Source organism: Anolis sagrei, chromosome X (genome assembly GCF_037176765.1).
Source record: "Anolis sagrei isolate rAnoSag1 chromosome X, rAnoSag1.mat, whole genome shotgun sequence".
In the NCBI taxonomy this organism is placed as follows: domain Eukaryota; kingdom Metazoa; phylum Chordata; class Lepidosauria; order Squamata; family Dactyloidae; genus Anolis; species Anolis sagrei.
The window spans coordinates 10,553,093-10,575,538 of record NC_090034.1 but is presented as its reverse complement, the minus strand read 5'-3'; the positions used below and the strand labels follow the sequence as shown (position 1 = coordinate 10,575,538).

The following is a 22,446-nucleotide window of genomic DNA, read 5'->3' as shown; positions in this document are numbered from 1 at the left end:
TCTTTAAACTTTCTCACCCAACGACGCACAGTACTCACATCAAAACAATCACCATAAACAGCTTGCATTCTCTGATGAATCAACTTTGGGGTGACACCTTCTGCTGTCATGTTGCTTAAGTCACACTGACAGACCGTCTGCGCAGGGTCCCATATGTTGCACTTTAACAACACAACCATTCAATACTAAGGCTTCCTATCAAAATGGAACTGTAGAGGAGAGTCTACTGAACAAGCCAGTACCTGCCGCATACCAGTACTGCCATCTGTTGAGGAGTTATGAAGTGGAGGCATTACTTTTCATTCAACCCTCATACATCTGGAGGACTGCAGAATCCCATTTTTGGGAACTTTGGTGGTCCATGGAGGTGAAACTATGGATAACCGCACCAGGTGAAACCAACCCTGCGGATGCCACTGCAACATCGTAGTTGCATTCTGACAATATTGGGGGAGATACCACATTATAAACCAGTGGGTTTTTTTTAAAAAAAAAAAACCAAGGATCACTCTCCAACATCAGTACCAAAAGGATTGCAAATCAGTTTTGGTCAACTTTAGATTTGGTTTGTTTTTTTCGGATTCTGATTCTGAAAATTGGATTAGCTAGATCACATCAGCTCTAGTTTCTGATACAGAGCATATGCCACTCACTAGTTGCCATCTGCTTGCCCACAGAAAACCATATTTAATAATCTAGAGTGGATTGGCTGTAGTAATCTTTTGTGGGTAGTCAACCTCTCCCCTCCGGCCATCCCCATTGCCTCAACACTATAAGAGGGTTTCGAGAGACCAGTCGCTCTCCTTGCCGTGTGGTTTCAAGGCAATAATGTAGTAATGGTGAGGCTGTGGACCACATTTTTGTTCTTGTGGACCACTGGAGGTCCATGGACCACAGGTTGGGAACCATTGTTCTAAAGATTTCCAACACGTTGTAAGGAGGACTTACCAAGCCTCTGGATCATGGCGGCCAAAACCTCATCTTCCTCCTGTTCCCTAAAGGAAAAAAAAACATGGTCATACAAACAGTCAGAAAGATTCTTTTCAAGAGAGAGACCATGCGGTATAACGGTTTGAGCATTGGACTATGGACGCATCTACACCATAGAATTAATGCAACATCACTCCATGGCACAACCAGACACAGTGAAGACATCTGTCCTTGCGCTATGCTACTCTGCTGCTGAGTATGCATGCCCAGTGTGGAACACATCTCACCATGCTAAAACAGCGGATGTGGCTCTTAATGAGACATGCCGCATCATCTGCACCCTACACCACTGGAGAAATTACACTGTCTAGCCGGTATTGCACCACCTGACATCCGCCGGGAAGTAGCAGCCAATAGTGAAAGGACCAAGGCAGAGACACCTCCAGCTCATCCCCTGTTTGGGTATCAGCCAGCACGTCAACGACTTAAATCAAGAAATAGTTTTCTAAGATCTACAGAGACACTCGCTGGAACACCTCAGCAAGCGAGAGTCCAAAAGTGGCAGGCTCAAACCCAGAACCTCAACCAATGGCTGATACCAAATGAGAGACTCCCCCCTGGGCACACAGAAAACTGGGTGACTTGGAAGGCGCTGAACAGACTGCGCTCTGGCACCACGAGATGCAGAGCCAACCTTCAGAAATGGGGCCTCAAAGTGGAATCCTCGACATGCGAGTGTGGAGAAGAGCAAACCATTGACCACCTGCTGCAATGCAACCTGAGCCCTGCCACATGCACAATGGAGGACCTCCTTGCGGCAACACCAGAGGCACCCCAAGTGGCCAGATACTGGTCAAAGGACATTTAATCAACTACCAAGCTTGCAAGCTCTGTGTTTGTCTGTCTGTTTGTTTGTTTTGTTAAGAATGTAATACAAATGTATGGTTGCTCCTGATACAATAAATAAATAAATACTCCATGGCTCAATACTATGGGATCTTGTAGTTTGACAAGGTCTAGATGCACCCTTTCCTGCTGTGCCATACAGTGAATTTTCATTTGGGAGCCAGATTTGGGACCTAGGAATGTGTCACACAATGTCAATATAGCAGCTTGCAAGCACTTTGAAATACCATGTTTTCATCCAAGTGAATTCTAAGAGTTATAGTTTATAGTTTCCTAGCTTTGAATATGTTTTAATGAGTTTTAAAGGATTTTAACTGTTTACTTTTAAATACCATTAATATTTAATTTTATTTTAATGTTTTAAATTATTTCATTTGGTTTTACTGTTAGCACTTTGAGTCTCTTTTGTAAAGAGAAAGCAGGGTAATAGTAATAGTAATAATAACAGTAATAGTAATAATAACATTAAATATCTCTAATATCTTAAGCTCTTGGGAACAGCCCGATATTCAGAGACAAATCCCAGACACTTGGACCTAATATGCATGTGTGCTGTGTTGTTATGTACAAATAAACCTATAATAATGAAGTTGCTTCTGGTGTGAGAGAATTGGTCGTCTGGAAGGACATTGCCCAGGGAACGTCTGGATGTGTTACCATCCTGTGGGATGCTTCTCTCATGTCCTGTATGGGAAGCTGGAGCTGACAGATGGGAGCTCACCCCGCTCCCTGTATTGTATTCAAACCGCCTTTTCAGTCAGCAATACAACCAGCAAAAGGGTTTAACCCATTGCAACTCCAGGTGGATAGGAAGGAGTTTGCTTTTTGAATAATAAGAATTATCAATGTCATTCAGGGGAAGGGGACCATCGGAATTTTAGAGAGGGTTATTGGGAGCCGAGACCAAAAAAAAAAAAAGGTTGGGAACCACTGCACTAACCTGAGCCGGTCCTCATCCAGGTCCTCCACAATCTTGTTCCGGTCGTTGACAGTCTCCACATACAACTTGAGCAGCTCTTCTTCACGCTTTCTCTCCTTGGAGGTCTTTACGAAATCTGCGCAAAAGAGGAAAATGGAGTTTATATATCTGTGGAATGTCCAGGGTGAGAGAAAGAACTCTTGTCTGTTGGAGGTAGGTGTGAAAGTTTCGATTGGACACTGATTAGCATTTAATGGCCTGACAGTTTCAAGGTCTGGCTTCTTACTGCCTGAGGGAGCTGATTTTTCTCACACCATGGACTTTACACAGATATATAAAAGCAATTGTTCTAGTTTCCAACAGGCCTCAGAACCTCTAAGGATGCCTGCCATAGATGCAGGCGAAAAGTCAGGAGAGCATGCTTCTGAAATGTGGCCATACAGCCTGCAAAACTCACAACAATCCAGTGATTCCAGCCATGAAAGCCTTCAACAAGGCAGTGGCTGTATTGGCAAGTCTAAAGTTTAAGCTGGGGGCTGGGGAAAAGACCTTGGTGGGCCAGGTTTGGCCCGCGGGCCATAGTATGAGAGCTCCTGCTTTGGAGCTTAGTAATGTCATTCAAATATTGGTGGTTAACTCTTTGGGATATGCATCCACATTAGAGGACAATGAGGACTTGGTTTTTCGGTCAAAGTAATGAACATAAGTGCATAATAGTCCTCTAAAGAAAGGTCTCCAAATGAAGATGAGGAAAGTCTTCATCATAAACCATAGTGAACATTTAGAAAAATATTCTCAAGGTGAAGGACCCACCAGACTTGCTCATGAGGGTCCGCAGCTCCGTCTCTATGTCCCACTGCTTCTCCTCCAGCTTCTGTTGATTCATCCTACCAAAGAGGAGAAAGAAAGTGGACCAGTAAGTCTCGATTCAGACACAGAATTCCACACATTTGCCATACAATGACTGAGGAGATTCCATCTGAACATGAGGAAGAACTTCCTGACTGTGAGAGCCGTTCAGCAGTGGAACTCTCTGCCCTGGAGTGTGGTGGAGGCTCCTTCTTTGGAAGCTTTTAAACAGAGGCTGGATGGCCATCTGTCAGGGGTGATTTGAATGCAATATTTGAATGCTTCTTGGCAGGGGGTTGGACTGGATGGCCCATGAGGTCTCCTCCAACTCTTTGATTCAATGATTCTATGATTCTATGACTATTAGAAGAAGGGATCATCCTGGAAATATTGCAACTGGAGAACAAGCCCTATGAGGAGTGGCTTAAAGAGCTGGGCATGCTTAGCCTGCAGAAAAGAAGGCTGAGAGGAGATATGACGAGGGCCATGTATAAATATGTGAGGGGAACTCATAGGGAGGAGGGAGCAAGCTTGTTTTCTGCTGCCCTGGAGACTAGGATGGAAGGGAACATTGCCTTCAAACTACAAGAAAGGATATTCCATCTGAACATTAGGAAGAACTTCCTGACTGTGAGAGCTGTTCAGCCGTGGAACTCTCTGCCCTAGAGTGTGGTGGAGGCTTTTAAGCAGAGGCTGGATGGCCATCTGTTGGGGGTGCTTTGATTGCGATTTTCCTGCTTCTTGGCAGAATGGGGGTGGACTGGATGGCCCACCAGGTCTCTTTCAACTCTGTGATTTAATTATTCTAGATCCATTGGGGTTGATCCAATGCAATAGACCCACTGGATTTCTATCTCTAACTAAATGGAGAGAATTTCACTCACTTGTGCATCAGCTCCGACTCCCGTCTCAGCAAGAGCTGTTTCTCATGGATCAGTTTGAACCATTCCACCATCAGCGCATCCTCCCTTTCGTCTGGAAGGAAAGAGCGAGACAGAGTGAGGCCAATGGGCTGTAAACGGTCCCCAGATCCCACTGTGGATGCCAAAGTTCCCCAAAAATCTCCTTGGATGGACTGTGGCACAGCTGGTTGGGAGTCAGCTGTATTAAGATCACTACTGACCAAAAGGTCATGAGTTTGAAGCTAGCCCGGGTCGGGGTGAGCTTCCGATCATTGTATAGCTCGCTGTCGACCTATGCAGCCCGAAAGACAGTTGCATCTGTCAAGTAGGAAATTTAGGTACCGCTTATGTGTGGAGGATAATTTTACGACGCCATAAAAATCTCCAGCAAGCGTGCAAAGAATGAGAAAGTACTCCATCAGTGTCACAAAATTTAGGTACCACTTATGTGAGGAGGCTAATTTAACTAATTTATAACGACATAAAAATCTCCAGCAAGCATGCAAAGAATGAGGAAGTACTCCATCAGTGTCACAAATGGACGGTGAAGCAACAGCTCCCCTGGTGGCCAGAATACCCTCATGAAGCTGGAATGTTAAATAGCCCCTGACTGTCTATATATGTTGTGTGTCTATGGCATTGGATGTTTGCCATGTATATGTACATTGTAATCCTCCCTGAGTCCCCTGCGGGGTGAGAAAGGCGGAATATAAATACTGTAAACAAACAAACAAACAAACAAATAAATAGTAACAATAAAAATAATTTTTAAAATTAATATAGCATCCAGCTTTGTCAGTAAACTACTAAATGCAAAACACCATAGGACCATAATCAATAAGCTCCTCCCAGTTGCCTATCAATAGTCAATGTCATGTTCGCTAAATTCAAATTAAACTTATTGCTATATACATGTAAATTGAATAATAATTATCCAAGACAACGGAGGGGGCCTGATTTGTTGATAGTGAGTTCAATATTATGGAAAGAACGGTCATCACCTCCCTCGCAGCCCCGCAGCTGCTTCTCCAGGTCTACTCCTTGGAGCTCCAGCTGGTCCAGTTGCTTTTCAATTTGCCGGACCTCCGTCTGGATCTTTTCCTCCGGAATGTAGTCTGGATGGCGCTAAAAGGAAAAGGTAGACAATAAACCCCGGGGGTTGAGAAGGGCATGGTACAAATGTTTGAAATATAAAAGCATTGGTAGGTCTACTCCAATGAATTCTAATAGTAGCAGTAGAAACAATAGTATTACTAACCCATAATATTATATATATATAATATAATACTAACATTACTAGTAATACTATTGGAAGTAATACATACAGTACACATAGTGCTAAAACACCTACTATATATATATATATATATATATATATATATATATATAAAATAATACTAACTACTAGTGATACTATTGGAAGTAATACATACAGTACACATACTGCTAAAACTCCTACTTTTACTATTTTCAGTGATACTAACAATGCTAGTAACACTCCTAGTATTGTTATTTCCAACTGTACCAATAGTGTAAGTAATACTAATTTTATTGCAAGTAGTACCAATAGTGTTTATAGTTCTAGTAATGCTACTAATACTACTGTTGTTGGTAGTAGTAATAGTAGAAGTCATATCAGTACCACTACTAATACTATTTCTTGAAAGTATAGGTAGTGCTAATATTATTACTATTACTAGAAGTACTAAGAGTAGTAGCATGAATACCACTAGTAATAGTGTAAGTAGTGGCAAGTAGTAGCTAGTAATACCAAGAAATGGCTAGTAATACTATTTCCAATAGCATTAATAGTGCAAGTATTAGTAACACTGCTAGAAATACTATTGACAGTACTACTAATGTTTCAAGTAGTGTGAATGCTGCCAATAATAGTACTATTGCCCTTCATGTTACTTGATCAAATGGTACTAACATGCCAGTAATAATGTTGCCAGCAGTACTAATAGTGCCAGTAGGACTAATACTTCTAGTATTAGTCCTATTCTCAGTAGGACTAATGGTCTTAGTATTAGTCCTAATACTAATGCACAGTATTAGTCCTACTGAGAATAGGACTAATACTGTGCAACGAGCATTAATGTCACTATTAATATTAATAATTATAGAGCTAGTTACTATTTCCACTCATACTAATAGTGAAACTAGTATTAATACTACTAGTAATATTAATGATGCAATGAGCATTACTGTCACTATTAATACTAATAGTTATAGAGCTAGTTACTATTTCCATTCATACTAATAGTGCAATAGTATTAATACTACTAGTAATATTAATGATGCAATGAACATTAATGTCACTATTAATACTAATAGTTATAGAACTAGTTACTATTTCCACTCATACTAATAGTGAAACTAGTATTAATACTACTAGTAATATTAATGATGCAACGAGCATTACTGTCACTATTAATACTAATAGTTATAGAGCTAGTTACTATTTTCATTCATACTAATAGTGCAACTAGTATTCATACTATTAGTAATATTATTGGTGTGCTTTAGTGTCACCATGAGTTGGACACAATAACAATAGCAACAAACCTTTGATGGAGACACCACTTGTTTGTTTGGAGGCTTCTGGGAGATTTTGGGAGAGGAGGGTCTGACTAGGAAGAAAAGAAGGGAAAAAATCACTTAAGACTATTGATGCCAGCCTTATTCTTGCCCTTTTGGGGGATTAAGATCATGAACTGGAGAAAGCCTTACAAACAAATGGCAGGATCTTTTTGGTCATGTCCCCATGCTTGTGATATTTCTTCCTTATTTAGAAATGCCCAGCCTTTGGGAAAATTCTTTTGGGACTACAGCTTTCCATTATCCCCAAACAGACATGCCCAAGGTAACTGGGAGAGTGCGGAAACCCAAATAAAGCAATTTCCCATCCTATGGACATAGGAGATTATCCAACACTAGCCGTCCCCTGCCACGTGTTGCTGTGGCCCACATAGGGGTTCTGTGCAGGAGGTTTGGCCCAATTCTACCATTGGTGGGGTTCAGAATACTCTTTGACTGTAGGTGAACTATAAATCCCAGCAACTACAACTTCCAAATGTCAAGATTCTATTTTCCCCAAACTCTACCAGTGTTCACATTTGGGCATATTGAGTATTCGTGTAGAGTTTGGTCCAGGTCCATCATTGTTTGAATCCACAGTCATCTTTGAATGTAGGTGAACTACACTTCCAAAACCAAAGGACACTGCCACCAAACCCTTCCAGTATTTTCTATGGGTCATGGGAAAACTGTGTGCCAAGTTTGGTTCAATTCCATCGTTGGTGGGGGTCAGAACGTTTGATTGTAGGTGAACTACAAATCCCAGCAACTACAACTCCCAAATGACAAGATCAATTTTTTTTGAGTAAAGGACATACATTGGGTTGTTAGATGTCTTGTGTCCAAATTTGGTGTCAATTCGTCCAGTGTTTTTTGAGTTCTGTTAGTCCCACAAACGAACATGACATTTTTATGTATATAGATGGAGAGGGAATGCAGACCATGTGATCAGATCTGGGCTTGTTCAGGACTCAGACTCCATTTTAGAAACAGTAGGAACAGTATGCTTAGACTTCAGTAGAAACAGATTATGCTTTTAGAAATTAGTTGAAACAGACTACAGAGAGTCTATTAGACTCTTAGACCAGAGAGATGCTTTGGACTTTGGACAATGATTATAAGAAAGATGCCCTATGTTATCTACACAGAGAAACTACTTCAAATCCTATCTGTACCTGGATTGATAAGCAAAGTACCTGTAAGCTGAATACATGAAGTTTGTGAAACCAACTATGTTACTTATTTTGTCTCTTGATAGCATGATTTAAAGGCAAGTATGTTTTAAGTGAGAGTAGATGTTTTGGGGCAACTAAAAGAACACTTCTGAAATCCCCCCCCCCCCCCGCCCTATATATATGGCAGTGCTTCTCAAGCTTCCTAATGTTGCAACCATTAACATAGATCCTCATGTTGTGGTGACTCCCAATCATAACATCATTTCCGTTGATACTTCATAACTGTTATTTTTCTCCTGTTATGAATCATCATGTAAATATCTGATATGTGTTTTCATTCACTTGACCAAATTTGAATACTGGTGGGGTTGGAGGGGATTGATTTTGTCATTTGGGAGTTGTAGTTGCTGGGATTTATAGTTCACCTACGATCAATGAACATTCTGAACTCCACCAATGATGGAATTGAACCAAACTTGGCACACAGAACTCTCATGACCAAGAGAAAATACTGGAAGGGTTTGGTGGGCATTGACCTTGAGTTCTGGAGCTGTAGTTCACCTACACCCAGAGAGCACTTTGGACTCAAACAATGATGGGTCTAGACCAAACTTGGCACACAGAACTCCCATGACCAAGAGAAAATACTGGAAGGGTTTGGTGGGCATTGACCTTGAGTTCTGGAGTTGTAGTTCACCTACACCCAGAGAGCACTTTGGACTCAAACAATGATGGGTCTAGACCAAACTTGGCACACAGAACTCCCATGACCAAGAGAAAATACTGGAAGGGTTTGGTGGGCATTGACCTTGAGTTTTGGAGTTGTAGTTCACCTACATACAGAGAGCACTGTGGACACACAAAAAATGGATCTGGACCAAGCTTGACATGAATACTCAATTATGCCCAAATGTGAGTTTGGGGAAAATAGACCATGACATTGTAGTTGCTGTGATTCATAGTTCACCTACAATCAAAGAGCATTCTGAACCCCACCAACGACAGAATTGGGCCAAACTTCCCACACAGAACCCCCATCACCAACAGAAAATACTGTGTTTTATGATGGTTTTAGAGACCCCTCTGATACCCCTTCGCCACCCGACCCCCAGGTTGAAAAATGCAGATATACGGTATGTGTTTTTGTGCATTGTCCCTAATAGTTCAAAGACATACCTAGGTACATCCATTTAACAGCTGAGAAACCTAACTGCCTTGCATGAATACCATTTTCCCAAAAGGTTATGGCATCATTTTTCCAAAAGGTTATGATTTCTAACAAGGTCATGCCTTTCCAAAGATCATAAAATCTCCAAAAAGTTATGGAGATTTACCATTTTCCAAAAGTCCCAGGATTCTGAAACATTGAGTCATGGCGGTTCAAGTGGTGCCAAACTGAATTCTACAGTGGAGATGACACCCTTTATGGTACCCTCAAGGGCGAAATTCAACCAAATTGGGGGATTTGGGTTTTAGGTTTTAAATTGCAATTTGTTCTGTTTTCAGTATTGTGAGCTTTGAGTCTTATTTAAGAGAAGCAAATTGGATGATGATGATGGTGGTGGTTATTATTATTATTATTATTATTATTATTATTATTATTATTCAGGTCTCCCAGGTTCAATGGAGCTCTGTAAGTCCCTGACAGTTCTCCGCTTCTCCATTGCTTTCTCTTTCATATTGCATTTGTGAATGCTAAAGATCCTTTCTAAATGCATTTAAATAGACTGAAATATGCCAAAGCTTACCGGGTGCAACTGCAACTTTGGGGGGACCTGGTACCTCCAGCTTTTGGTTTGTTTGGGGACCATCCCAGGGTTGCTTGGTTTTCTGCCACCCGCTGGAAAGATCCACTTGAGGCACCAAGAGTTTCTTCTTTGGAAGAGAATTGGGCGAGGGTGCTGTCATGAAAAAATATGAAAATATTAGGACAATTCAGTGGAGTATGCTGCCTAGTGGAATCTCCTCTGGAGGTATTAAAGCAGAGGCTAGATGGCCATCTGTTGGGAGGGATTGGATGGTGTCTTCCTGCATTGCAGAAGGTTGGACTTTTTAAATTGATTTCACCCTGCTATCCATACCAGTTTCCTGAATGGCTGGTGGGATCACTGGCTTCTGGTCCTCTGGCATGGGTCTCACGGAGACATTGACCACCGTTTTGTGGATTTCTGCAGGTTTAGGGACCGGCCTGGCATCACGACGGTCTGAGATCCTACAGGGAGGGAGACATAGTTGATCAACACTACTGAGATAGCAACCTCCTTCCCACCTGCTACTAAGGAGGCTGTTCAAGTCCTGAACCGGTGCTTGGCTGCTGTAACGGACTGGATGAGAGAGAACAAATTGAAACTAAATCCAGAAAAGACAGAGGTACTCCTGGTCAGTCGAAAGGCCGAACAGGGCATAGGGTTACAGCCTGTGTTGGACGGGGTAACGCTCCCCCTGAAGGCACAGGTTCGCAGCTTGGGAGTGATCCTGGACTCATTGCTGAGCCTGGAACCCCAAATCCCGGCGGTGGTCAGGGGAGCTTTTGCACAATTAAAACTTGTGCGCCAGCTGCACCCGTACCTTGGGAAGTCTGACATGGCCATGGTGGTCTTCACTCTGGTTACATCCCATATAGACTACTGCAACGCTCTCTATGTGGGGTTGCCTCTGAAGACTGCCCGGAAGCTACAATTAGTCCAATCAACGACAGCCAGATTACTAACAGGAGCGGGTACAGGGAGCATACTACTCCTCTGTTGCGTCAGCTCAACTGGCTGCCAATTAGCTTCCGAGCACAATTCAAAGTGCTGGTGTTGACCTATAAATCCCTAAACGGCTCCGGCCCAGTTTACCTGTCTGAACGGATTCTCCCCTACGAGCCATCAAGGTTGTTAAGATCTTCCGGAGGGGCCCTGGTGGAGACAAGGGACAGGGCCTTCTTGTTGGTGGCCCCTCGGCTCTGGAACTCTCTCCCACTGGAGATTAAAACTGCCCCTTCTCTCCTGACCTTTAGAAAGTTGGTGAAAACCTGGCTCTTTGATGAGTGAGTCAATAACCCTTGACCACACTGACGGATGGTGATGAATTTCCAGTACCATCCTGTATAGACTACTGCAATGCTCTCTATGTGGGGTTGCCTCTGAAGACTGCCCGGAAGCTGCAATTAGTCCAACAAACGGCAGCCAGATTACTAACAGGAGCAGGGTACAGGGAGCATACTACTCCTCTGTTGCGCCAGCTCCACTGGCTGACAATTAGCTTCTGAACACAATTCAAAGTGCTGGTGTTGACCTATAAATCCCTAAATGGCTCCAGCCCAGTTTACCTGTCCAAACGGATTCTCCCCTACGAACCATCAAGGTTGTTAAGATCTTCTGGAGGGGCCCTGCTCTCGGTCCCACCACCTTCGCAATCGCGTCTGATGGGGGCGAGGGACAGGGCCTTCTCGGTGGTGTCCCCTCGACTCTGGAACTCTCTCATGATGGAGATTAGATCTGCCCCTTCCCTCCTAACTTTCAGAAAGCTGGTAAAATCTTGGCTCTGGGATATAGCATTCTCAGAATGATGATCGAGTCAATAACGGCTGACCACACTGGCGGATGGTGATGAATCTGTGATTTTACGATTTGGCTGTATGTAATTATTTGATCTGTATTGTAATGTATTTTAATGTATTAATGTATTATGATGTTATTGTGTTTTAGCTTATTTGTGTATGAATTTTCTGTTGTTAGCTGGGCTGAGTCCCTCTTCGGAGGTTGAGAAGACTGGGTTATAAAAACTCTAAATAAATAAATAAATAAATTTGTATTGCAATTGCTTTCTCGTTTTCTCCACTTACTCGTTGGAGGAGAGTAGACCACCTACTACAATGCAGCCTGAGCCCAGCCACATGCACAATGGAGGACCTCCTTATAGCAACACCAGAGGCACTCCAAGTGGCCAGCGGCTGGTCAAAGGATATTTAATATAATTGCCAAGTTTTAAAACTTTGTGTTTTTTAAAATAACTGCACTCTTGGTTCACTCCTGATATGATAAATAAATAGTAGGATAGATGTGTAACTAAACCCTAGCAGCTAGAAAATAAGAAAAGACTTACTCTGCCCAATAAAAGCTCTTGAGCAGCTCAACTCACTTGTTGGCCACCGGTTTCAATCTCGATCTCCACTCTGCAGGGCTCTCCGATTTCTCTTCCACAGCAGTCATTCCTCCAACTAGAGACAGGAAACATAAAGGTTCTGGATGGCTCATGGGTGGCATAAGTAGAACCAAATTCACACATCAAGTATGCAAAATCCATGCAAAAATGCAAATGCAGCTAATTTGCATAACACATGCTAGAATTCAGGCGCTGGATGCAGAATCTTGGGGAAGCTTTCCGGGTTCATTTCTGGAAGTTGTATTTATTTATTATTATTTATTTAGAACTTTTATATACTGGTCTTCTCATCTCCGACGAGGGACTCAGGCCGGTTTACAACAGAGAAGTTCATACACAATAGTTAAAACATCACATGCTATAAAACTCTATAAAAACACATTAAAATACAATCATATATTACATAAGGCCAAGTCATCAGAATAAAATCATAATTCATCCCCATCTGTCCGTGTGGTCAAGGGTTATTGACTCACTCATCAAATGCCAGGTTCCAGAGCCAGGTTTTCACCAACTTTCTAAAGGTCAGGAGGGAAGGGGCAGTACTAATCTCCAGTGGGAGAGAGTTCCAGATCCGAGGGGCCACCATGGAGAAGGCCCTGTCCCTCGTCCCCACCAGACGCGATTGTGAGGGTGGTGGGACCGAGAGCAGGGACCCACCAGAAGATCTTAACAACCTTGATGGTTCATAGGGGAGAATCCGTTCGAACAGGTAAACTGGGCCGGAGTCGTTTAGGAATTTATAGGTCAATACTAGCACTTTGAATTGTGCTCAGAAGCTAATTGGCAGCCAATGGAGCAGGCACAGCAGAGGAGTAGTATGCTCCCTGTACCCCGCTCCAGTTAGTAATCTGGCTGCCGCTCGTTGGACTAATTGCAGCTTCCGGGCAGTCTTCAGAGGCAACACCACATAGAGAGCGTTGCAGTAGTCTATATGGGATGTAACCAGAGCGTGGACCACCGTGGCCAAGTCAGACTTCCCAAGATACGGGCGCAGCTGGTGCACAAGTTTTAATTGTGCAAAATTTCTCTTGGCCACCTCTGAGACCTGAGTTCCAGGCTCAGCGATGAGTCCAGGATCACTCCCAAGCTGAGAACCTGAACCTTCCGTTCTACATACAGGCATTCCATTCCAAAATATACCCATAATGTCTTAACATTAGAAGCCTTAATGGCAATGACATTGACTATGTATTACCTTTAGTAGCCTTAAAGTCTGCTTTGTGTCCAGAGTCGGCTTTGGGTCCATTGTACTGAACCTTGAAGCTGTTCTGGGTGGCTGACCCGATCTCCGCTCGGTTTCCAGGGTTTCTGGCTGAAGAATTGGACACAGGTGAAGTTCCCAAAGGATCCGTCTGTGGCTTCTCTGTGGCTGAGAGCCGACCCACAGGCTTTGAGATTTCACTAGTTGGGACGTTCTTGGTCTCAAGATGCTGCAAAGGCGAAGGAGGTGATTTGCCACTGCAGACAGAAAAAAGAGATGAGTACCGATGCCAAAGTTTTCCTTAGTTCTTCCAGATTTCCAAGCCAACAGCAATGGATCGAAAAGATGTTGGCCGTCTTTGGATGTCTCCATTAAACTCTCCCTTAATCTGAAATGCTTGGGCTCGAGGGTGCTTTGGATTTGTTCCAGATTTTGGAATACCTGCATTTGCCTAGACACACCTTTAGACCCAGTTTGGATTGGAGAAGGTCAGAGCCCTTTCGTGTTTCAATCTATTAGAGTTTTAGCATTGTGTATTCATTTTAGTTCTGTCTGGATATTTCTATTTACTTATTTATTTACAGTACTTACATTCCACCCTTCTCACCCTGAAGAGGACTCAGGGCGGATCACAGAAGACATATACAGCAAGCATTTAATGCCGATTATACAATGACAAGACAGACAACATATAGAGGTATATATAGGCTTTTACTCATCATTCAGCATCTTTTGGAGGTTGTGCTCAGTTTTGGCCACAGGGGGTGCTGTTGCTCTATCTCCTTGCTAAAGAGCTTTCTTTGTTTGTAAACCTGCCTCCGAAACATGAGCCTAAAATACCTCCCTACTTAATGCGGTTCCTATTCATCTACTCACATTGCTGTTTTCGATCCGCTAGGTGGGCAGGGGAGCTAGTCTGAAGGTCAGGAGCTCACCCTGACCCGGCTTTGAACTGTCAGCCTTTCGGTTGGCAAGATTTACTGCAGCTGCAGCTGGTCATTAAGCCGCCCCATGATTAACCATGACTGAGAGTGGATTTGAATGTTGGTCTCCAGAATCCTTGTGAAATATTCAAACCACTATAACATACTAGCTTATTACAGCATACTTCAGCCTGCCCATTGTGTTCGATTTTGTATTATGTTTATTTGCTTTATTTATTTTATTGTTATTGTCTGTATTTTATTTTGATTTAATTTTGTTGTCTATATTTTGTATTTTATTTAATTTTCTTGTATCTTCTGGCTTGGCCTAATGTTAGCCGCCCCGAGTCCCCTTCGGGGAGATGGCGATGGGATATAACTAAAGGTAATTATGATGATGATGATGATGATGATGATGATTATTATTATTATTATTATTATTGTGGATGCACCATAAGTGCCAGATCTTGGAAGCTTGTCAGGTTTTACAATGTATTGTAATGTAATATATAGCTAATATACTGCTAATAGGCTTCTATTGGAAATGCTGAGTCATGCATTAACTGTATATAGAACTTCATTTGGGGAATGTGTTCTGGCCTAGTCCAGGTGATTGTGAATGATGTAATCCTGGGTCTGAGTTAAGTTAATGGGTTGGGAACCAATCAGAGATTGCCCTGTGTGATTATATAGAATTGTATATAAGGAAGTCATGTACAGTGTGTATTTCACTCCTTATGCTGTGATGTTGTTCGTCGAAGGCTATATGTAATTAAAAGAACCCGTCTGCTAAGACAAGATATAACTGTATGCTGTGGTAAGTTTGTAATATCATCTAGACTGGGGGAAAGACAATGGTAAAACTGACAATGGCCGGGCATGTGCTCAAGTGTCTGGAAAAGAGTTCCAGAGTGACTGCAGTTTGTGGGAGCAGTTGACTGAAAATACTGTGCAGGAAGAAGCTACTGGAAAGCGCTGAAGTTGTGCAACTGATCTGCTGCTGAATTGTGGAGTTAATCTCAACAAAGCTAAACGGGGTCAATCCTAGTTATTATTCAGTTGGGGGACCCTATATTTCAGGGGAATGTGACAACTGTATTTGAGTATTCCCTAAGCAAAAAAATCCAGTAAAATCTATGGGGTTGCCATAAGTTGGAAAGCACCTTGAAGGCACATAATATGAGCAGCACTTGGGCACTAGATCAAGCATGGTCAAACTTGGGCCCTCCAGGTGTTTTGGACATCAACTCCCACAATTCCTAACAGCCTCAGACCCTTTCCTTTTTCCCCTCAACAGCTTAAGTGGAAAAGGAAGGGGCCTGAGGATGTTAGGAATTGTGGAAGTTGAAGTACAAAACACCTGGAGGGCTCAAGTTTGCCCATGCCTGCACTAGATCTTGTCTGATCTTGGAAGCAGGGGGAGGTGCCCTTATTGATTAGCACTTGGATGGAAGACCACTAACAAATCCTAGTTGCTGTAGGCTGGATTTCAGAGGCAAGAACCAACAAAACCACTTTGCACAAGAAAACCATGAAATTAATTGGGTCTCCATGAGTTCTTGGCACTTATTGGCACAGAAGCCGAGATTCATATACTTGTTCGAAGGCTGTGAAATACTAAGTATTTACCTGGTGCTCAAATTCGGAAGCTTGTTGGTCGACGTCGGTGGTGCAGGTAACACATTCATAAGGATATTCCGCGCTCGTTCCTTTTCGTTATTGCCTGCATTGGACCCTGGTTGGGAAAATGCTGTCTTCCCAGCTACCTGGGAAGAATTTAATGGAGTACCTTGACTTTTTGTGGGTTCTTTTTTGTCTGCAGATGGAGCTGATGCCTGGAAAAATTTCTCCCTGGCTTGCTGCGTTTTGGCTGCCGTTGGTGTCCAATGGGAAGGGACTGGGGAAGCGACCGAAATTTCACTGCGACCCGATTTATTCCCCGTATTCAAGTCCGACCAACGTGAATTAGGATTAGAAGCTACCGAGCCAGACTTATGATTCCGCAAATCTGCGGATTCTTTTCCTGGTGCTTTCAAAGCATCAAGCCTTTGAGGAGCCTGGCTTGGCTTCGGAGTTTCCGGCTCAGGCATCTTGGATTCGAACCCTTTCAAACGGCTCCCTGAAGTAGGAAGGAGACCAGTTGTTTTATTCTCTCCAATGAGAGTCCTTTGGTTAACAGGCGAGGCATGGTGGAGATTCGGTTGTTCGTGTCCGTTGCAGATAAAAGTCCCCGGGTCCTTCCCAGCTTTGAAGTTTCCAGGTTTGAGGGTGCTGGAGCACTGTTTGCACCTGAGACAGGGTTGCAGACAAAAGAAGGAACTGCTATGAGTTTTCCAGGCTGTCTGGTCATGTTCCAGAAGCATTCTCTCCTGATGTTTCACCCGCATTTATGGCAAGCATTCTCAGAGGTTGTGAGGTCTGTTGGAAGCTAGGCAAGTGGGGTTTATATATCTGTGCAATAATTTCCAAGGTGGCAGAAAGAACTCTTGTCTACTTGAGGCAAGCATGAATGTTGTAATTGGTCGCCTTGATTAGCATTGATTGGCCTTGCAGCAACGTCAGAAGAAAATGCTTCTAGAACATGACCATACAGCCCAGAAAACTAACAGCAACTCAGTGATTCTGGCCATAAAATTTATTTTTTATTTAGTTATTTACGATATTTCTAACCCGCCTTTCTCAAGCAGCAATTCAACGCCATAAAAATCCACAATATACTATTAAAACATTTAAAACAGCATTATAAAATCAATATAAAATCAATATAATACAAAAACCATTAAAAACACATAATAAGCAATGTTTTCCTGTTAATCTCACTTTCCAGTAGCATCGTCTAAGTCAGGGGTCCTCAAACTATGGCCCGCGGGCCACTTCCGGCCTGCCAAGGGCACTTATCTGGCCCGTGGAGGAGCACCCCCCCCCCACACACACACACACAGTGCCCCTCCCTTGGCTGGCTCACGCTATCTGTCAGGCCTGATGGGCAGCGTGAGCTTTATGCGCAAGGTGCTTTATGCACGAGTAGGCCGCGCGGGGCTTCTCCTCCCTTGGCAGGCTCACGTTGCCCATGGAGCCCCGGCGCTCCATGCAGTCATGCCGGCCACATGACCTTGGAGGTGTCTACGGACAACGCCGGCTCTTCGACTTAGAAATGCAGATGAGCACCACACCCTAGAGTCAGACACGACTGGACTTCATGTCAGAGGAAAACCTTTAACTAGGAAAATTGTGGAAGATCCAGGGTGGGAGAAAGAACTCTTGTCTGTTGGAGGTAGGTATTAATGTTTCAATTGGCCACCTTGATTACCATTTCATAGCCTGACAGTTTTTAGGGAGAATCCTTTGTTGAGAGATGATTAGCTGGCCCTGATTGTTTCTTGTCTGGAGTTCCCCTGTGTTTGAGTGTTGTTCTTTATTTACAATTATAATTTTAGAGTTTTTTAAATACTGGTAGCCAGATTTTGTTCAGACAAGAAATAGGAAGATTTCCCATTCTCTGCTCCTGGAATTACTGCCTAAAGAGGGCTAGAAATAACCCCCTCCCCAAAGGGCCCTTCCACACAGCCAAATAAGATATGTGCAATGTGCATAGGAAAGTTTTTATTGATTTTTTTTAAAAAACTATAGTCCGGCCCTCCAGCGGTCTGAGGGACAATGAACTGGCCCCCGGTTTAAAAAGTTTGAGGATCCCTGGTCTAAGCCATTCCATGTTTCAAACTTACATAATTCCATGCTTGTCTATTGCACTGCATTTCCAAAAACTTGTTCAAAGAGCCAGGCTTTTACTTTTTTTGGAAGGTCAGGAGGGAGGGGCTGATCTAATATCCTTAGGAAGGGAATTCTACAGCTGAGGGGCCACCACTGAGAAGGCCCTGTCTCTCATCTCCACCAGACGCACCTGTGAAGAAGGCAGGATTGAGAACAGGGCCTCCCCAGATAATCTTAAATTCCTAGATAGTTCATAGGGAGAGATAAATTCGGACAGGTCAACTGGGCTGGAACTGTTTAGGGCTTTATAGGTTAAAGCCAGCACTTTGAATTGTGCCTGGTAGTAAATTGGCAGCCAGTGGAGCTGACACAACAGAGGAGTTGTGTGCTCCCTGAGTGCTGCTCCAGTTAGCAACCTAGCTACCGCATTTGAAGCTTCTAAACAGTCTCCAAAGGCAACCCCACATACAGCGAGTTGCAGTAGTCTATGTGGGATGTAACCAGAGTGCAGACTACCGTGGCCAAGTCAGACTTCTCAAGGTACGGGCACAGCTGGTGCACGAGTTTTGAAAGCTTTCGACAACACAAAAGAAGGAATATTTGACCCAGAACTCAGACCACAATGTCTTGAAATTGATGTTTTTGCTAGCCTTCATGTTGTTTCTCACTTCTACCTGCTTAAGGTTGGAAGTGGCAAGATATATTCAGACAGGCTCTGCCATTCCCCCCTCTGAGGTTGAGAAAGTGTGACCTGGACATTCTAGGATAGTGCATAACTATTCAGTAACACACCAGATTCCCCGCAATTGTGGGAGGCTAGCTGGACACGCTTAAGGTTGCCAAGTTGGATCTGGAATTGGACTTCTGTAATTTCAATCCTTAACCAATTTTGGATACAGTAAAGCTCAGTCAAATGGGACAAAGGCACCTATCTGCTCTCATTTTCTCGATCCCAACTTTAAATTTTTGTTATATTCATACATACAGCCCAATCACAAAGGTCTGCCCAAACTGAAGTCTACAGGACTACCAACTTCTCTCTCTCAGTTAATCTCAAAAGTGTACAATACTGATATTTCAGACTAACATGGCTATGTCTTTGAATCATACCTGAAGCAGCTCCGATGATAAAGCTTCCCATCCATCAGGAGTCTCTGCACCAAGTGGACATGGCCTCCGCAGATTGTGCAGTTGCTGTTTCGCAGACTGGTGTTTTCGGCTAAGATCCGTTGTCTCTGAGGGGGAAAGAGAAACAGTGTAAGAGGACTGCACACAAGAACCACTTGTATTGGATTGGAAGGTCCACCTCCAAGAAGGTTGGCCAAACTGGTCTTCTCCAAATGGCCACCAACTCCTCTCCCTGGCATAGCTATCCAAGGTTTCTCCATTTTCCTTCATGGTTTCTCCCCTTAGGGCAAACTTTTGGGAGGTCTAAGAATGAATGTCCAATTCCTCTCCAATTTGGAACCAGCAGAGTTTACTGTTTCTGCATCCGTAGCCAATTTATTTCAGGATGTTGTCTAACTATAAAGGAGTCCTCCAAGGAACTAAATCAGTTTGGGAGACAGGACTCAAGACCAGTGTTTCTCAACCTGGGGGTCATGAGGGGGTTTCAGAAGGGTCACCAAAGACCATCAGAAAACAGATATTTCTGATGGTTTTAGGAACCTCTTTGGCAGAGAAGGCTGAAGATCTCTCCGCATGTTCTCTTCCTTTTTTGGAAACAGATGGCAAATCCACCCACCAAAAGCCTTCCTCCTGCTCTCTGGATGTAGGTGAACTACAACTCCAAAACTCAAGGTCAGTGCCCACCAAGCACTTCCAATATTTTCTGTTGGTCATGGGAGTTCTGTGTAACAAGTTTGGTTCAATTCCATCATTGGTGGAGTTCAGAATGCTCTTTGATTGTAGGTGAACTATAAATCCCAGCAACTACAACTCCCAAATGTCAAGGTCTATTTCCCCCAAACTCCACCAGTGGTCACATTTTGGGCATATTAAGTATTCGTGACAAGTTTGGTCCAGATCCATCATTGTTTGAGTCCATAGTGCTCTCTGGATGTAGGTGAACTACAACTCCAAAACTCAAGGTCAATGCTGACCAATCCCTTCCAGTATTTTCTGTTGGTCATGGGATTTCTGTGTGCCAAGTTTGGTTCAATTCCATCGTTGGTGGAGTTCAGAATGCTCTTTGATTGTAGGTGAACTATAAATCCCAGCAAGTACAACTCCCAAATGACAAAATCAAAGTCTATTTTCCACAAACTCCACCGGTTTGTGGGCATATTAAGTATTTGTGTCAAGATCCATCATTGTTTGAGTCCACAGTGCTCTCTGGGTGTAAGTGAGCTACAACTCCAAAACTCAAGGTCAATGCTGGCCAATCCCTTCCAGTATTTTCTGTTGGTCATGGGAGTTTTGTGTACAAATTTTGGTTCAATTCCATCATTGGTGGAGTTCAGAATGCTCTTTGATTGTAGGTGAACTATAAATCCCAGCAACTACAACTCCGAAATGACAAAATCAATCCCTCCCAACCCCACCAATATTCAAATTTGGACGTATCGGGTATTTGTGCCAAATTTGGTCCAGTGAAAATACCTTCTGCATATCAGATATTTACATTACGATTCCTAATAGTAGCAAAATTACAGTTATGAAGTAGCAACAAAAATAATGTTATAGTTGGGGGTCACCACAACATGAGGAAATGTATTAAGGGGTCTCGGCATTAGGAAGGTTGAGAATCACTGCCTTAGGAGGATCCTTTAAAGTTCAGAGTGGTTCTCTTTCATTTAATGGGTGTGAAATATTGAGAGACTATAAACATCAGGCAGAGAATGTAAAGCTTTTAGTGTAGATCAGGCATGGGCAAACTTCATCCCTCCAGGTGGTTTGGACTTCAACTCCCACAATCCTGAACAGCTTCAGGCCTTTTCATTTCCCCCCTCATCCGCTTAAGCATTTGGAGTTCCAAAGACTGAAAAACTGTGCTTGGGAAGAATTAAACCTAAAGCAACACATCAGCAGACATTCTGGTCTTACAAGGGTTTACTCAAAGACAGATTGCAGATATCATGTCTAATAGGTATCAATAGATCCCTATTTCCACATTTAATGTCCTTCTGGAGAGCCCAAGCCCCAAATAAACAGAAAAGATCAATCCATACTGCTTCCACGGGAGCGTTTTCCTTCCCCTTCAAGGCTGGGTTGGTCTTGGGCTCAGGCGGCATGTAAACTGGGGACGGCTTGGCAGGCGCAGGCTTCTCCGGCTCAGAAATAACTTTTTTCCCTGCAGGTTCCTCACTGGCATTGGAAGGAGAGCGCTTGACCCCCGCCATCCCTCCAACTGCGGAGGAAGAAATGCGTACAAGTTAGCTTGCAGAAGAGAAGATTGAGAGGAGACATGATAGCCATGTATAAATATATGAGGGGGAGTCATAGGGAGGAGGGAGCAAGCTTGTTTTCTGCTGCTCTGGAGCCTTGGATGCAATGAAACAATGGCTTCAAATTAGAGGAAAGGAGATTCCACCTGAACATTGGGAGGAACTTTCTGACTGTGAGAGCTGTTCAGCAGAGGAACTCTCTGCCCTAGAGTGTGGTGGAGACTGCTTCTATGGAGGCTTTTAGAGGCTGGATGGCCATCTGTTGAGGGTGCTTTGAACATGATTGTCCTGACCATCTGTCGGGAGTGCTTTGAATGTGATTCTCCTGCTTCTTGGCAGAACGGGGTTATACTGGATGACCCATGAGGTCAAACTACAGGAAATGAGATTCCACCTGAACATTAGAAAGAACTTTCTGACTATCACAGCTGTTCAGCAGTGGAACTCTCTGCCCTGGAGTGTGGTAGAGACTCCTTCTATGGAGGCTTTTAGAGGATGGGTGGCCATCTGTTGGGGGGTGTTTTGAATGTGATTTTCCTGCTTCTTGGCAGGGGGGGGTGGACTAGATGGCCCACGAGGTCTCTTCCAACTCTATGATTCTATGCAGCCCTCCAGCAGTTTGGGCCTCCAACTCCCAGAATCCCTAACGAGCTTGTACAATTGTCAGGAATTTTGGGAGTTGGAGTCCCAAACAGTTGAAAGGCCGCAGTTTGAGGATGCCTGGGCTAAGCCATTCACATTCTGTCCAAATGGGTTTGGAATTAAGGCTTCCTCTTGCCGAGTCTTGGCAATCTAACCACTATCCTACACAG

The 22,446-nt window shown here is 43.4% G+C and overlaps 1 protein-coding gene across 1 annotated transcript in view; it reads right to left on the bottom strand.

Annotated features, from left to right (window-relative positions):
• The window catches only part of LOC132782138 (MICAL-like protein 2), a 42,541-nt gene that overhangs the window by 2,263 nt on the left and 17,832 nt on the right, over positions 1–22,446 (bottom strand). The window contains exons 4-16 of the mRNA XM_067460585.1: positions 21,419–21,597; positions 19,359–19,483; positions 16,167–16,826; positions 13,609–13,871; positions 12,387–12,465; positions 10,343–10,473; positions 10,010–10,162; positions 7,075–7,139; positions 5,508–5,631; positions 4,489–4,579; positions 3,569–3,642; positions 2,777–2,891; positions 949–995 (exon numbers count right to left, since the gene is read on the bottom strand). Coding sequence (XP_067316686.1) covers positions 949–995; positions 2,777–2,891; positions 3,569–3,642; positions 4,489–4,579; positions 5,508–5,631; positions 7,075–7,139; positions 10,010–10,162; positions 10,343–10,473; positions 12,387–12,465; positions 13,609–13,871; positions 16,167–16,826; positions 19,359–19,483; positions 21,419–21,597 — 2,106 coding nt within the window. The remainder of the gene's footprint in view (positions 1–948; positions 996–2,776; positions 2,892–3,568; positions 3,643–4,488; positions 4,580–5,507; positions 5,632–7,074; positions 7,140–10,009; positions 10,163–10,342; positions 10,474–12,386; positions 12,466–13,608; positions 13,872–16,166; positions 16,827–19,358; positions 19,484–21,418; positions 21,598–22,446) is intronic.